Raw genomic sequence first — 14,912 nt, 5'->3', positions numbered from 1 at the left:
GATACATATGTATGCCAAGTCTGGTGCTTATTCAAAGAAAAGTAAGTGAACTCTGACATTATGACAAGCATGGTATGCTCATATATATATATATAGGTTGTCAAGTTGAGGAGTTGAGGACCATGAGAGGCCCAAAGTGGGCTTCAAATATAAGACCTTTTTCTCATCTTCCAATGAGGACTAGAATACTCTTGTCGTTCGAAGACGGGTCATGACACAAGTAGCTAATAATATAGCTCAAAATAATGCACATAAACTCAAGGGGTGTGGGAATCCATTTATACTTAAAAACGGGGATTTAATGATCCATAATCTCTCTCTCTTACACTATAAAGGCATTAGCATCACCGATAGCATCTTCTTTTGTCGTTGAAAAAAGGACTAATTTCAGGGCAAGCTCGAGAAGAAGGGAGGAGGGGTCAAGGTCTCACAATATCTCTGGTTTTCTCTCTGATTTTGCTCATGAAGGGGCGAGGATTTTTTCGACACCGTTGCATAATTTTTTGATCATCCAGAAAGCAAGCAGAAGCTACCCACATACCATGGCCGTTTTTTTCAGGAAGATTTTTGGGCATTTTGGGCTCTTCAAGGATGAAAGCCGCCATCACGAGCAGAGCGCAGAGAACGCCCCCGCTGGCTTCACTGTCAAAGTGGCCGTACCCAAAGAGAAGTCCCTTCTTGCACCTGTGATCTCCGAATGCACGCCTGGTGCTGGGGGTGTCCAGGTACCATTATTTTTATAGCATTTTTTCTTTACAATGTATTAGGGTTTTTGGAAATCCACAATAAGGGTTTCAGTGAATCTACAACTAGGGTTTCTGTCAATCTAGCATTAGGGTTCCTGGTGATTTCTGACCTGATAAGTCTATCTAGCACTAGGATTTTTATCGGGTTCTTAACAAAATTGGGTGTTCATGCACCATCTCATTAGTCTATTTGATCTAGCATCAAGGTTTCCTGGCATTTGATTCTTCAATGTAGCATTAAGGGACGAGGACTACCCCTCCTGCCCACAGCGGATGGGGGTAGTGGGATTCAAGAACCACAGGTGGTCCACCCCTCCCCGCTAGAGACTAGACGATCCGGTGTGGTGACTTTGCCTCTAGGAGAACCGCGCCATAGCTCAGCTTACCTGGGATCAGGGGAGTAGTGCTGGCAGGATCTGACTATCTGCTGGAAGGCTACCGGCATTCCCTCTCTTGAGTACTCAACTCATTAGGGCTGCCACGTTCTATTACAAAAGCTAGATGGTACCCCTGCGGCCGGTGGGAGCTGGCGAACAACGGGCCTCTTTTTTTTAAAAAAATAAATGGATTACTAGCACTGGCTTCAGAGCAGCTTACGGCCTCATAAGATTACTCTTCCTTTGGCTGCTTGCACACTGCAGTCTTGTGGTGGACTTGTGGCTGGCTGTCATAGGCCAACCACCTTTATGTAGCCATTGTGGTGGAGACCCAATGACATTGCCTTTGGGACTGTCTGAAAGGTCGGTAGGCTGGTGGAGGATTTTCGGGCTGTTCACTTTCAAAACGAGTACTCTTTGCTTCATCACATGGGGCATGATTAATGGGTCACGAAGGTAGGAGGATGTTGGAAGTCTTGCCCTTCAGCTTGCACACTTTTAGATTGTGGCCATTCCTGCTTCCCGAGTCTTGGTCCTCCAGAATAATAACATGTAAGTTGTAACTTCTAGGCTACAAGATAGTCGAGACTAAATGGAAAGCATTAAAATTACAAATTTTGATTATTAGAGAATCAAGATGCCTACTTGCTTCGGGATGTGAAGCTCTTGAAGATTTTGTACCATCCACAAGTTAGCGCGGCAATATACGAGGCGCTCTAATTGGGATGTGCTTGTCAGAATACGCAGCGGAGATGATGACCAGATCTGGGAACACAAGAGCAAAAACGCAGGCAGAAAAACAGCACAAGAGAGAGAGAGATGTAGGCGTGTAACTCTGCTCTGATATACACAAGAAGATCCCGAGTCCCGAGGAATGATACAAATGAGGTATGGGGGCTGGGGTCCTATATATACCTCCCTAGAGGGCAGTCGGCCAGCATAAAGAAAAGCCCACGACTGATAAAAAGGTCCCACGACTGCATAAATGCAGTCGGCCAGTAAACTGGTGCCCATGACAGATGAAAACCAGTTGGCCAGCAGCAAGAGTGCCCACGACTGATAAACACCTAGTCGGCCAGCACTGTACTGCGCTTGGCACCCTCTGGCAGCCCTCCCAAGCCTCAGAAAAAATGGGGAAAATAGGGGAAAAATACGGAGTGTGGGGAAAAATGATAAAACGCCTCATAAGGGCGGGCACACCCACAACAAAGGCCCTGGTGTATAAATCTAGACAGGAGATGACTTCTAACACCCCCTCTTAGCTCCTGGCTGTGTGACCAACCACTGGGAGCTGGGGTGCCGACCGAGCAAATCCTGAGAGAGCGACTTCGTGAAGAGGTCCACCGTACTGTTCTCCGTCGAACAGAAATCCAGCAAGATGTCATCAGCAACGATCTGTTCACGAACAAAGTGCCTCTGGATGACCATGGGTTCCTCCAGTGGAAGCCCAAACCTGCCATGCAACCTCCTCCTGCTCCGTAAAACTGCTCCTGGGCCATAAGGAGATCCCCTCGTGTCCGAATCTCCTCCCCAAATTGAGTCACTCCAAACGTGGAGTCGGACTCCATCCAACAATCCCCCTCTTGTGTACAAGAGTCCATGATCCTTCGCATGCCGCAGAAACCACAGGAAATGCAATCCTGCCTCCCAAAGAGTCATCCGCAACCAAGAGCTCAACTGCCTCATCAGGAAGCTCCCGTCCAATCCGGTGTCCATCAACCAGATCAATGAACCATACAGCTTCTGAGTCAAAGAGACATCACACTGCTCACTAGGATCAACACCTGTTACGGTGCACAAACAAGTCCTGGAAACCTGATGAAACCTGTCAACCACCCCCTCTGAATCCGGAACCACAAAGCCTGGAGAAACCCCCTCCGTTGCAAGTAATCACCTGTCACCTGCCTGGCTTTCCGAAAGGTCCCCGTGGAAAGAACATCCTCAACTACTGGAAGTTCTATGTCCCGAACACGACGAGACATCAGAGCATAAGTGACCTGTTCAGCTTCCTCTGACTCACGAACACAAGAACTACCATCATCAGTACTGGAAAGTTCCTGCCAACTGTTGCCATCTACTGGCAAGCTATCCATCACCTGGTCTCGGAAAGCCCGCACTTGCAGCGTATCCACACCTGAGTAGCCATTACCAAACTGCCACTCATCACAATCCTGAGGACCTGGGAGAGAGAGTGCTGAAAGCCTGTAAACTCCATTCTCCACTCCACCTTCCCAAACCACTTGGCCTGTTGCTTTGTCCCGGAGAGCAACAAAATGCTCATCAAACTCCACCCGTACGCCAGTCTTGCAAACCTGATGCACTGACAACAGATGAAAACCAAGTGCCGGAACATACAACACCTGGGAGGAATGCTTCCCCCCTCTGCCATCGGGAACTAACTCCATCCTGCCCTCACTGTGAACTGGGATAGTGGACGTATCCCCAGTAAGAATATGACCAGAACACCTGCAGAGATCCTGTAAACCGGAACGGGAAGGAGTCATGTGCCTGGAAGCACCACTATCGAGAATCCACTCCCGAGTATCCGTTGCGGAGAGTCCTCCAATCTCCTCCCTGCCTGAAGAAAATGAAGCATCGGTGTCCATCACCTCCAGGTGCACAAAAGCCGGAGTCTTCATGATTGCTGCTGAGGAGTCTTCACCCTTCTCGGTCTTTCGCTTGGGACACTGCCTCCAATAGTGGCCTTTCTCGCCACAATCATTACAGGTCCTCTCTGCCTTCAGTTTCTTGCGGTCAGCGTCGGACTTCTTCTCAGAAGACTTCTCCGAGGAAGCCTTCCCTTTGCCCGAGTTACGGCCTTTCGACCGTTGGCCAGTTAAGGCCTCCGAACCTCCACCCTGAGGAGGGTTCGTGAATCGTTCCTCCTGGTCCAGGACCATGGGCACAAGCTCCTCCCACGTGATGGTGCTGCCCACTGGTAATCAAAGAGGAGTAAAATGCTGAGTACGAAGAGGGCAAATGTGACAGCAACGTGATGGCCATGTCCTCTGACGATATCTCCTTCCCAGCTTGAAGAACTTCCTGCTGAAGAGCCTGCAGCTTGTTAATATGCTCCCGCATCATCGACGACTTTGCAGGGTTCATAACCCGCATCTGTACTTCCAAGGAAATCCTCTTCATGGGCAATACCCTGTTGTAAAGTGAGGCCAAATGTTGCCATATACCTCTGGCTAGCGTCACTGCGGTGTGCAGTTGAGGAAAATAAACGAACGGACCCTGGCGTTGACACGATCCCACATCTGTGTCTGGGCCTCCCGGTCCTTTCGGATCGACGGTAACTCCCCTTCCTCTACTTCCGGCCGTGGAACACCAACAACGACGAAATCGGCGAGGTCGTAAGACTCTAGAACGGATTCCATCATCACCTTCCATATGCCGTAGTTGCTCCCGTCCAACTGATGGTCCACCGGGAACGTGGGGAGTGTCGGAATCTTCACATGTCTCTCGGCCATCTCATACAGATCTGCCATTGCGGGGATGTACTCTGAAAAGGGTGGGTGGGTGGGAACAAAGAAGAACTAAAACCTGCAAGTGGCTGTCCAGCAAATCAGCCCGCCTTCCTCTTGCTTCTCCTCTTCCCGATCAGCCAAAACAGTCCACCAATCAGCCACAAAACAGTCTCCCTCTTGCTCACACAAATCCCAAGACCTATCTAGAGCCTAGGGCTCTGATACCATGTCAGAATACGCAGCGGAGATGATGACCAGATCTGGGAACACAAGAGCAAAAACGCAGGCAGAAAAACAGCACAAGAGAGAGAGAGATGTAGGCGTGTAACTCTGCTCTGATATACACAAGAAGATCCCGAGGAATGATACAAATGAGGTATGGGGGCTGGGGTCCTATATATACCTCCCTAGAGGGCAGTCGGCCAGCATAAAGAAAAGCCCACGACTGATAAAAAGGTCCCACGACTGCATAAATGCAGTCGGCCAGCAAACTGGTGCCCACGACTGATGAAAACCAGTCGGCCAGCAGCAAGAGTGCCCACGACTGATAAACACCCAGTCCGCCAGCACTGTACTGCTCTTGGCACCCTCTGGCAGCCCTCCCAAGCCTCAGAAAAAATGGGAAAAATAGGGGAAAAATACGGAGTGTGGGAAAAAATGATAAAACACCTCATAAGGGCGGGCACACCCACAACAAAGGCCCTGGTGTATAAATCTAGACAGGAGATGACTTCTAACAGTGCTAAGCTTGTTCCTAATCTTCGTGTGCACGAGGGAGTATGCACTCCGATTCCTCTCGCATGCACCCGTAGAGCAATCCTAAGAGAAATTTTTTTTTTTTTTAATAATATGAGTAAATAGAATTAGAAGAGGCAATGGCAAATGACCGTCACCTGGGCAAGGATCCTCATGGCAAAAGCTTGTAGAGATGGGATGGAATAGCCATACGTCTCCCACTATGAGAGTGGCTTCACCATCACCTCTCTTCTTCTAGAAGTAGAACGAGTGTACGATTGCCCGGTCAAGTTGTTGTAGGCAATGAGCTCCTCATCCATCTTGATTTGTGCTTCATCATCAAGCACACGACGCATGTAGACGTCTATAATATACATATATATATATATGTAATATATATATATATATATATATGTATATATATATATATGTATATATATATATATGTATATATATATATATGTATATATATATATGTATATATATGTATATATATATATATGTATATGTATATTATATATATATGTATATGTATATTATATATAACACAAAAGTAAAAGCTCAAGTAGCTTTTGGGGACAGTTATATAAACCCCTTAAGTGGGCTTCTTGCCACTCATCTCTCAAGTTTTCAAGCTCTCAAGTTCCCTCGCACTTTTATTGTACAAAGATCGAATTTTCTCTCCACTTGCCCTCTTCCAGATGTCGACCCAAGAATCAGAGTTGGAGCCCCTTGTCGAACGCGAAGGCTTGCCGGCTACGGAAGATACGGATGCCGATCTTTTTGACGATTATGTGTCAAAATCAGATTTCCAAGAGTTCAAAGTTGCTCTCGAAGCTTCTTCTTCAGAACGTCAGGCACAAATTGCCGCCCAGATGCAAGCCTTGCAAAACTCCATCTCTCTATTGACCACTACTCTCTCTACTCTTTCGGGTATGGATACCTTGGTCTCTACTTTAGGCCCCAATATTACTCCGGAACCGTTCGGGGGCGAGCAAAAGCAGCGTACCAAGGAGATCGTGGACACTTGGCTACATAAGTGGCAGGTCCATTTTCAGTTTCATCCATATGATGATGGAAAAAAGATCTAGTTAGCAGCAGGTTTCCTCTTAGGCAAAGCTTTGCTTTGGTGGAAAGAACTCAATCCTAAGCCAATAACTTGGGCACAATTCGAAGACGTCTTCAAGAAGGAATTCCTCAAGAAAGAGGATGATTATGATGTTGTTGTCCGGTTTACAGCTTTGACCATGACCTCGTAGCACCTCACTTATGAGGTCTACCTCCAGAAGTTTAGGGACTTGCAAATGAAAGCTACAAAGATGGATCCCACTACTCTTTTGGGATTCTTCGTAGCTGGTTTACCAGAGTCATACCGTTTACAGGTTAAAAATAACAAATGCAAAACATTGGACGAAGCCATTCATTCAGCTCGTATCTATGATGATACAATGGTCTCTTCCAAGTCGAAACCCGTCACCGAGCGGGGGAACAAGCATAAAAGAAAGTTCTCTGCACCTATGGCTAACACGACTGAAGGAAAGTCCTCGGACCAACCTTCGAAGAATTCAAGTTTGACACCAGTGAAGAAGAAACGACTCCTTAAGGCTTTAAAGATCAAGAAGGAAGGACGATGTTTTATCTGCGAAGAAAAAGGACACATGCGTAATGAGTGCCCAAAGCAAAAGGGTGCAAAGCCCAACGTAGGATCCAAGCCAAAGGCAGCTAACCAGTTGTCTTTGATAGGTACGTCAGTTACCGTACTTTCTCGTCCTAGTACATGTTCTGATTGTCTGTTCAACTCTAAAGTATTTGGCTTGCATGATCTTCTCCGAGTTTATGGAGAAGTGAATGGCCATAGAATTCACATTCTTCTAGACCCTGGCAGCTCACAAAACTTTGTTAACTACAAACTTGTGCAGAAATTGAGTCTTGATACGACACCCAGCGATCATACCTATGAGGTACGCCTACCTGCGGGAAGGCAAGTATGGGATCGAAAGGTGGAGATGCTTCCAATCCAGATTCAGAACTACAAAGATACTCTGGAATGCTATGTTATGCACCTAGAAAATGTAGACTTGTTATTAGGGATTGAGTGGTTTAAGACTCTTCATGTCCAGATAGATTGGTCTAGTCATATTTTTTCTTTTCAGCATAAGGACATCCAGTATAGTATTTTAGGTGATTGCATACATCCCTCTCAGGGACCTCTTGTAAATACAATTGATTTTGGAAATATAATGGATTCTTCTTTGTATACCGCTTTCCATTGTGTATTGATTCCACTTTCTTCCTTTCTCATCCCTTCCATGGATGTAAATGAATTAAGTGTGTTTGAAAGCAAAGAATTACAGAAGATACTTGATTCGTTTCAAGATTTATTTCCTAAGGAACTGCCATCGGGTTTACCACCTGAAAGGGCAGTAGATTATCGTATTGACTTAATGCCTGGTGCCCATCCTGTCAGTATTCCACCTTACAGGATGAGCCAAGCTGAGAAAGATGAGTTGGCTAAACAACTCGAAGATTATTTGAGGATGAGCCAGATCCGTCCAAGTAAATCACCTTGGGGTGCACCTGTGTTGCTTAGGAGAAAGAAGGACAACACCTGGAGAATGTGTATAGATTACAAGAGATTGAACAAGTTGACAATTAAGAACCGTTATCCTCTCCCTAGATCAGATGACTCGTTGGGCTGAGTTAATGCAAGATTTTGATTTTGAGATTCGTTATAGAAAAGGGTCCAACAGAAGAGAGTACTCATCAGCCGGAAGACGTCTCCCCCGAAGGAGACCATGTTCTTCCGCCTATAGCAAACACCATAGATCTTCTTAGAGCTCAGAACCAGCCGCTCATGGAGCGTCTCCAACTCTTGGAGGCAGCAGCAACACATCCTTCTACTTCTCCAGCAGCACCCGACTACATCTCCCTCTTCTTTCAGATGGAACAACAAAGGAGAGAGGATGAGGCCCGAAGGAAAAGAGAAAAAGAAGAAAGACGGGACTATGAGGAAGCCCAACGCAGGATCAACGAAGACCGGCGTCAAGCTGAACTCGCCACTCGGGAACACCAACGTGAGCTTGATCGAGAACGTATATTACTCGAGCACCAACGGAAAAAGAGGCCATACACTTGAGGTATCAGCAGCTCTCCTCGGTCTCTCCAATCATAGGTGCCACCAGCCAGCAGTCCGCAGCAGCATCAACCACCATCTATTCATACAGACCAGGCCACAGGTGTCACAGCCTTTGACTGGGACATCTTTGTCCATGACCTGAAGACCAGATTTCTCCCGCCCCAGTACATGACCGGTCTGAACGACGAGTTCTATGGACTCAGACAGAACGGATCCCCAGTGCTTCAGTTTTCCAGGAAGATTATTACTTTAGCACATCAATTAGGGTTATCTGAGCAGGCTAAGATGGAGCAATTCATTCGTGGATTGGACTCTAACATTCGGTTCAAAGTTCGTAACTTTGAACCAAGTACATATGACCGGGCTCTGACTCTCGCTCAGAATGAAGAAATGAAGATGAACGGAGGCAAGCCCAAGCAGTCATCTCAATCCAGTACCAAACCCCAACAGGGGAAGGGTAATTCGTCTTCTAAAGACACTAAGACAGACAACAGTCCTAGCTCTAGTTCAGGGAGTAAGAAATCCAAGCCTAAGAAGATCCCTGAGGAAAAGGCTCAAGCAGGCATCACTGGAGGCTATCTTCCTCCAGAGGAGCAAAGACAGTATCAGTCAGAAAACAGATGTTTTTTCTGTCATACCATTGGGCATGGTAAGAAGGATTGTCCAAAAAGACAAGCGGAGCAAGTCTCCAAAGAGCCTTCTGCCACAGTTGCCGCAGTATCCCCCGCTCCTCCAGACGTGCCTGCTACCACCAATGTGGTTCAGATCTTACCTTCTATGCATTCCATGCCATCCGTGTGGTACTTGATGCTAAGCAGGAGGGTGAGGCAACAACCACACAAAAAAGCCTGATCTGAGCTTATGGCTCTGCCAAGGGCCGACAGTTCATAACGAATCTCAAAATCGAATGATGCTGAAGTCGGTGGTCGTGCCGGGACGCAATCTAACCATCCAAGGATGCCCCCACGCTAGGATACGGTGTGTGTGGACAATCTGAATCTGATACCAATGTGATATGCAGTGGAAGTCTTTGTATTGGAAGATCCTGTCACACAAATGCTCACACCGTCTTCTGTATCCTGAGTTTCATGAGTTTAGAAATCCACTTTAATACTTCAAACTTTAAAGAGATATGAGAACTGTACACCAGATTGGGTCTCGAATTACCCACTGAAGGGCCCCCTATCCCGATAACGAGATAGTATTTGCTTTATTTCTTTAGAGAGAATGACTGTGGACTGTAGATAAGCCAAACGCAAGATCTCGGAGGAATCGGAGATTGGCTGAACTGTACACGGCTGTAGAAACACCTCGATGAACTGATCTCGAGCCTATGCACTCTTCCCAAGGGCATGAGGAAGGGCTGCACACCTGAGGCTTCACTAGAGGGCTGGTGTATGACTGGATGATGCTGAATACTGATGTAAACTGCAGTGGGACTGAAAACGCACAAAAGGGGCTGCTGGAAATCTGCGAACGGAGGACTGAATAGCTGTTTTCTGGCGTGGAACTGATGCTGCACTGAAACACTTGCTGAATACTGATGCTGGACAGAAAACGCAGAACTGGAGGTGCTGCAGATCTGTAAACGTAGGCTGACTGTAGGCGGCTGATTCACATGCAGAAAACGCAGGTCTTATGCTGATTTGGGGCTGATCTGATGCGCTTATGGCTGTAGGGCTGCTGAAGATGCATGCGTTGGAGAACCAAGGTTGGCTGAAGCAAACTCAAGCACTCCAAGGGCTGGATGAGACTAGTCTAGTGCTGAAGGCAAGGGAACTTCTAGGGCTGAGGAGGAAAGCTCTTAGCACACTGAAGGCTGAATGAGAAACTAAGCCCTATGCAAGCCTATTTATACTAACTAGAGGTTGGTCAAGTTGGCAGGTCATTTAATAAAGTTTATATTAATAAATGACAATAAATGCTAAATAACTAGAGGTTGGTCAAGTTGGCTGGTCATTTAATAAAGTTTATATTTATAAATGACAATAAATGCTAAATAAATACTATAAAATATGGAAAAAAAACCAGATAAATCCTAGTAAATTCCCTAAGGGTTCTGGGATGTTCTAAATGATGCACATGCATATGAATGCATATTATGCAGGATGCAGAGTGCTTTCTAATGCAAACCCTAAGGCTTCTACTGACTCTACATGCATGAATGATTCTCTCCAAGTGGGTTAAGGGACTTGACTGACTGACTGACCTGCTAAGGTTGAGGAACGACCTACGTAGCTCGTGCCTGACTTATCCTGGACTGAGGATGTACAATGGGGTCACGACGTACGACAAATATCATCCTACTGGGTTCTAATATTGTACAACTATTGCACTGCCGATGATGAGCGAGTTTGTCACCATGCACTGAGTGCAGAGTGCATGTTACAACGCATAACTAGAACATCATTAAGCTCTCAGATCAGTTCCAAAGGCCTAGCAACATGCCTGATCAGTTCCGACATGTGACCCACCGCTGTGTTAAGCGTAAGGGAAAAGCAAGCATGGGAACAACAGTGGAACAGATGCTCAGTTCTTCAACAAGACTTGGAAGTGGAGATCAGGAGTGAAGGTGTTTAGAAAAAAAATATCAGTTAAAGTCAAAGTCAGTTAAAGTAGAAGGTCGGAGTCAGTAGTCCATGGAGGAAGGATGATAGAGTGTCCACCCCGTCATCAAGTTTTTTAACATGCGGAAGCTTTGGGGGAGATCGGTAACTTCAATGCTCAGAAATCAGCACTCTTTTCGCGACGGAATTAACGTACAAATTGAATGAAGATATGCAAAAAATAGAGAGAGAGAGGGAGAGAGGAGAGGACACAGTATTGGGTCCCAAATAGGGCCCCCACCATGAATGGTGTATTTGCTTTATTAGAATGATGTAAATCTGAAAAGAAAATACAGAAAAACTTGACCTTTCTTGGCTAAGATAACTCTGCTCTTGACCTGTAGTCCTTCACCCCTTTGCGTTAGCACTCCTTGGCTGTCCTGGCCCTTGATTGCCTTAGCACTTGGTGAATTATGAGAGAACACAATGGGATTGTGGCTCATCTATTTATACTACTCCAAATAAGCAGTCAGCCAGCTTAAGTCTAGGCGGCCAGATTTAATTCTGCCCACGACTGAAATAATAGCATTAAATGCTAGATAATTCCCATAAACTGCTACACATCAGTCCCTCTTGATGGCTGGGCACTAGGCGCTTGATTCCCTAGGGGCTGGGCACTCAATCCCTTCTGTTTTGAGGGTTGGGCAGCCTGTGTGGGCTGCCCCACACTTGCCCTATAGTCATCATAATGTTGGATGTGTTGTCGGCTGCCCCTGGGGCTGTCCTACAGCCCCTCCATGGCTGGTGGGTTCAGCCAGGGCCTTCCTGGCCCTCATGGGGGTGGTTTTACACTATCCCCATGCCCACACAAGGACTTGGGGTAGCCCTATGGGCTGCCCCTTTTCCTAAAAGCAAACCTTAACTACCTACACAATGATCTGGCATCCAGTACCATACCAGATACACAAAACCACTGACATCATTCCAGAGGGAGACTCACAGCGCGGATTGGCACTTTTTCATGTCAGGACAGTGCACACCTGACCTTGGACTCGTGCAGGAAAATGCACACCTGACCTCGGACGACTAGGATGGATCTCTGGCTGACTCGTCCCGGACTGGGCTCACATGGGACTAGTTTACTATTTCAGGTCCTACATCTTCTGTACATATATGTCTACGTGGCATCCAAGTGCGGGATGCACGTGACAAGTTTAGCAGGAGGGAATGTCACGCACATGCCTGTGTCATGGGAATCTCTAGCATGAACAGTCTTAATCCTTGATTAATCATCAATTAGGACAGCATGTATGTCATCATCAGGATCATCTTCATTTTCTTCAGCAGTATAACATCATCAGCAGTAGCAGCATTGCCAACGTTAGCAGCAATGTCATCAGCATGGCATCAGCATCATCATCATCATCATGAATAGCATTACCATCATCATCTACAGCATTGGAGAATGCAGGGAACCGTTTCGCAGCCATACAGTAGCAGTCGACAGCTAGCCCTGAGACCCTAGCAGTAGGCGGTAGGAATATTGAAAGCTAGCGTCAACTGGGCAGCGTTAAGTGAAAAGCGCAGCATTTAAAGGCATAACATCATTATTATGTGTCTGCTGCTACTGGCCGACAATACATTTGCTGGCCGATCTGAACCTCAGGAGCATATATTTGCATGAAGCCATAAATTAATTCAGTCATTCAGTAGTTTCATCATATTCAACAGTAGAAAACATCAATAGAAGTCATGTAGGGCCAGAGGTCACCTCTACGGGGTTGACCAAGGGCCTCAGCCATGTACATACATTCAGCCACCTTTTTGTACAATATAACACACCAAAAAGCCTAACACCAATCTCTCTCTGTCTCTCTTCTCTCTCCTCTGTCTTAGTTATGTTTAAATCAACATCTTGTTCTTAATTAGGCTTAGGACTATGGATCAGTTCAGCAGGGCTTCCGTGCATGCAACACCATCTCTTCGCAGTCGACAAACAAAAGGAGATGTAGTTTGGTTCCTTATCATTTAGATGTTGACGGGTTTACACTTGGTTTACGTACAAATATCTCTCAGAATGCTAAGCAGTTTGAGTTCCAGGTTCAGAAGGCAACATTCTAGAGGGATTTCATTGTCTCCTCTCTTTTAGGGTGTGACATGATCCTCGGGATCCAGTGGTTCAGACAGTATGCAACCATTCCTGATTGCAAGCAAGAAACTTTCACTATTGTTGAAGGTTTTCCTGAGCCCATGATGATTCGCGTGGATAGGAGCATTCCTGGAATATCAATCATTTTCCATATTCAGGCCCAACGAGCCATAAGAAAAGGAGTAGAGTTTGTTGATTTATTTCCGCTCACAATTTAATGCTGTTGAGACAGCACCCGCATTTGGAGTAGAGGGTCGCTGGTCTCTTGTTTCAATACAACATGTTGCGAGACGACCTCTCACCCAATAGATTTGAGGACCATCGCATAGAGTTGGTTTCTGGTTCAAAGCCTCACAGCAAGTTCCCCTATTGCCTTTCTAAGGCATTGGAGAGTGAGCTAGAATAGCAGTTATCCCAGCTACTCTGGGTTGGATTTAACCGGCCTTCCTCCTCCCCATTTGCCGCTCCCATCTTGTTTGTCCAAAAGAAGCATAAGACTGCATGCTTATGTGTAGATTACAGGATGCTCAACAAGCTAATTGCTAAGAAAAGATTTCCCATGCCCAAAATAGAGGACATGCTAGAGTGACTCAGTGGTGCTAAATTTTTCTCTAGGATAGATCTTAACAGCAGCTACCGTCAAGCTTGGATCTTTGAGATTGACATTCCATAAACCGCCTTTAGGACCGAGGGAGGCCACTATGAGTTTGTTGTGATGCCTTTTGGACTCACCAATGCACCAACAACGTTCAACAAGATGATGTCTCCGGTTTTTTCGAGATCCCATTGGCAAATGCGTTTTTATCTTTCTAGATGATATCCTTATCTTCTCAACAACTGCAGAGTAGCACGAGCGAGATGTGGCAAAAGTTTTACAACTCTTGCAGGACAATGAGCTGTTTATCAATGCGAATAAGAGTGAGTTTGGAGTATTGGAAATACATTACCTAGGATATATCATTAGGTCATCAAGTATTAGCCTCCACCTTGAAAAGGTACAAGCCATACTCAATTGGGATATTCTTAAGAAAACCCAAGAAATCGCTCATTTGTGGGTCTTTGTCAAGCTTGCAGTATGCATATGGACAAGTTTTCTGACCTTGCAACACCTCTCACAGACTTGCTCAAGGACGTGAAGACTCACCGTCAGAAAGACATTCCAGGCATTGATGAAAGTTGCTTGTGAGTCACAAGTCTTGAAGTTGGCATCATGGGATGATCCTTTTGAGGTAATTACCGATGCCAATAACCTAGCCATTGGAGCTGTTCTACAGCAAGATGAATGTAGCCGAAAATAATAATTCGGCATATGACAAAGAGCTATTGACATCGCTTAAGCATTGGAAACATTTCCTTTATGGGAGAGATTTAACAGTTAAGACAGATCATCAGGCACTAAAGTGGTTGCAAACCATGCCCAGTGTCCAATGGAGTGACATGCAATCCAGATGGAGTCAATTTTTCCGACAGTTTGGAAGAGAATGATTGTATACGTCCCTGGTAAGAATAACCCCGTTGCAAAGGCACAATTCAAACTTTGCAGGAGTTCATTGGGCTAGAAATTCAAGGAAAAGACTTGGAAAGCATGAAAGCACAAAATGTGGATTCAGAAGAATTTGGGACTCAGTATCAGTTGGCCCTCAGTTTAGAACCAGGCCACTATAGTATGCAGGATGGCTAGTTGTTTTACAAGAACTGCCTATGTGTACGCAAAGAAAAGCGCCAAGTACATCTCCATGATACCCATGATTCT

General features: G+C 45.9%; 1 protein-coding gene across 2 annotated transcripts in view; it reads left to right on the top strand.

The window, feature by feature from the left end:
* The first annotated feature begins 352 nt into the window (after nt 1–352).
* Nucleotides 353–14,912, top strand: part of LOC147625667 (uncharacterized) — a 32,220-nt gene continuing 17,660 nt past the window's right edge. For both annotated transcript variants that reach the window (XM_086817182.1, XM_086817181.1), the window contains exon 1: nt 353–725. In XM_086817182.1, coding sequence (XP_086673308.1) covers nt 543–725 — 183 coding nt within the window. In that variant the 5' untranslated portion in view covers nt 353–542. The remainder of the gene's footprint in view (nt 726–14,912) is intronic.

The sequence above is a fragment of the Cibotium barometz genome, chromosome 23 (genome assembly GCF_041138505.1).
Source record: "Cibotium barometz isolate CiBa-2024 chromosome 23, ASM4113850v1, whole genome shotgun sequence".
Lineage (NCBI taxonomy): Eukaryota > Viridiplantae > Streptophyta > Polypodiopsida > Cyatheales > Cibotiaceae > Cibotium > Cibotium barometz.
Note: the sequence above shows the minus strand (reverse complement) of the source record. Positions and strands in the feature narration are given on the sequence as shown.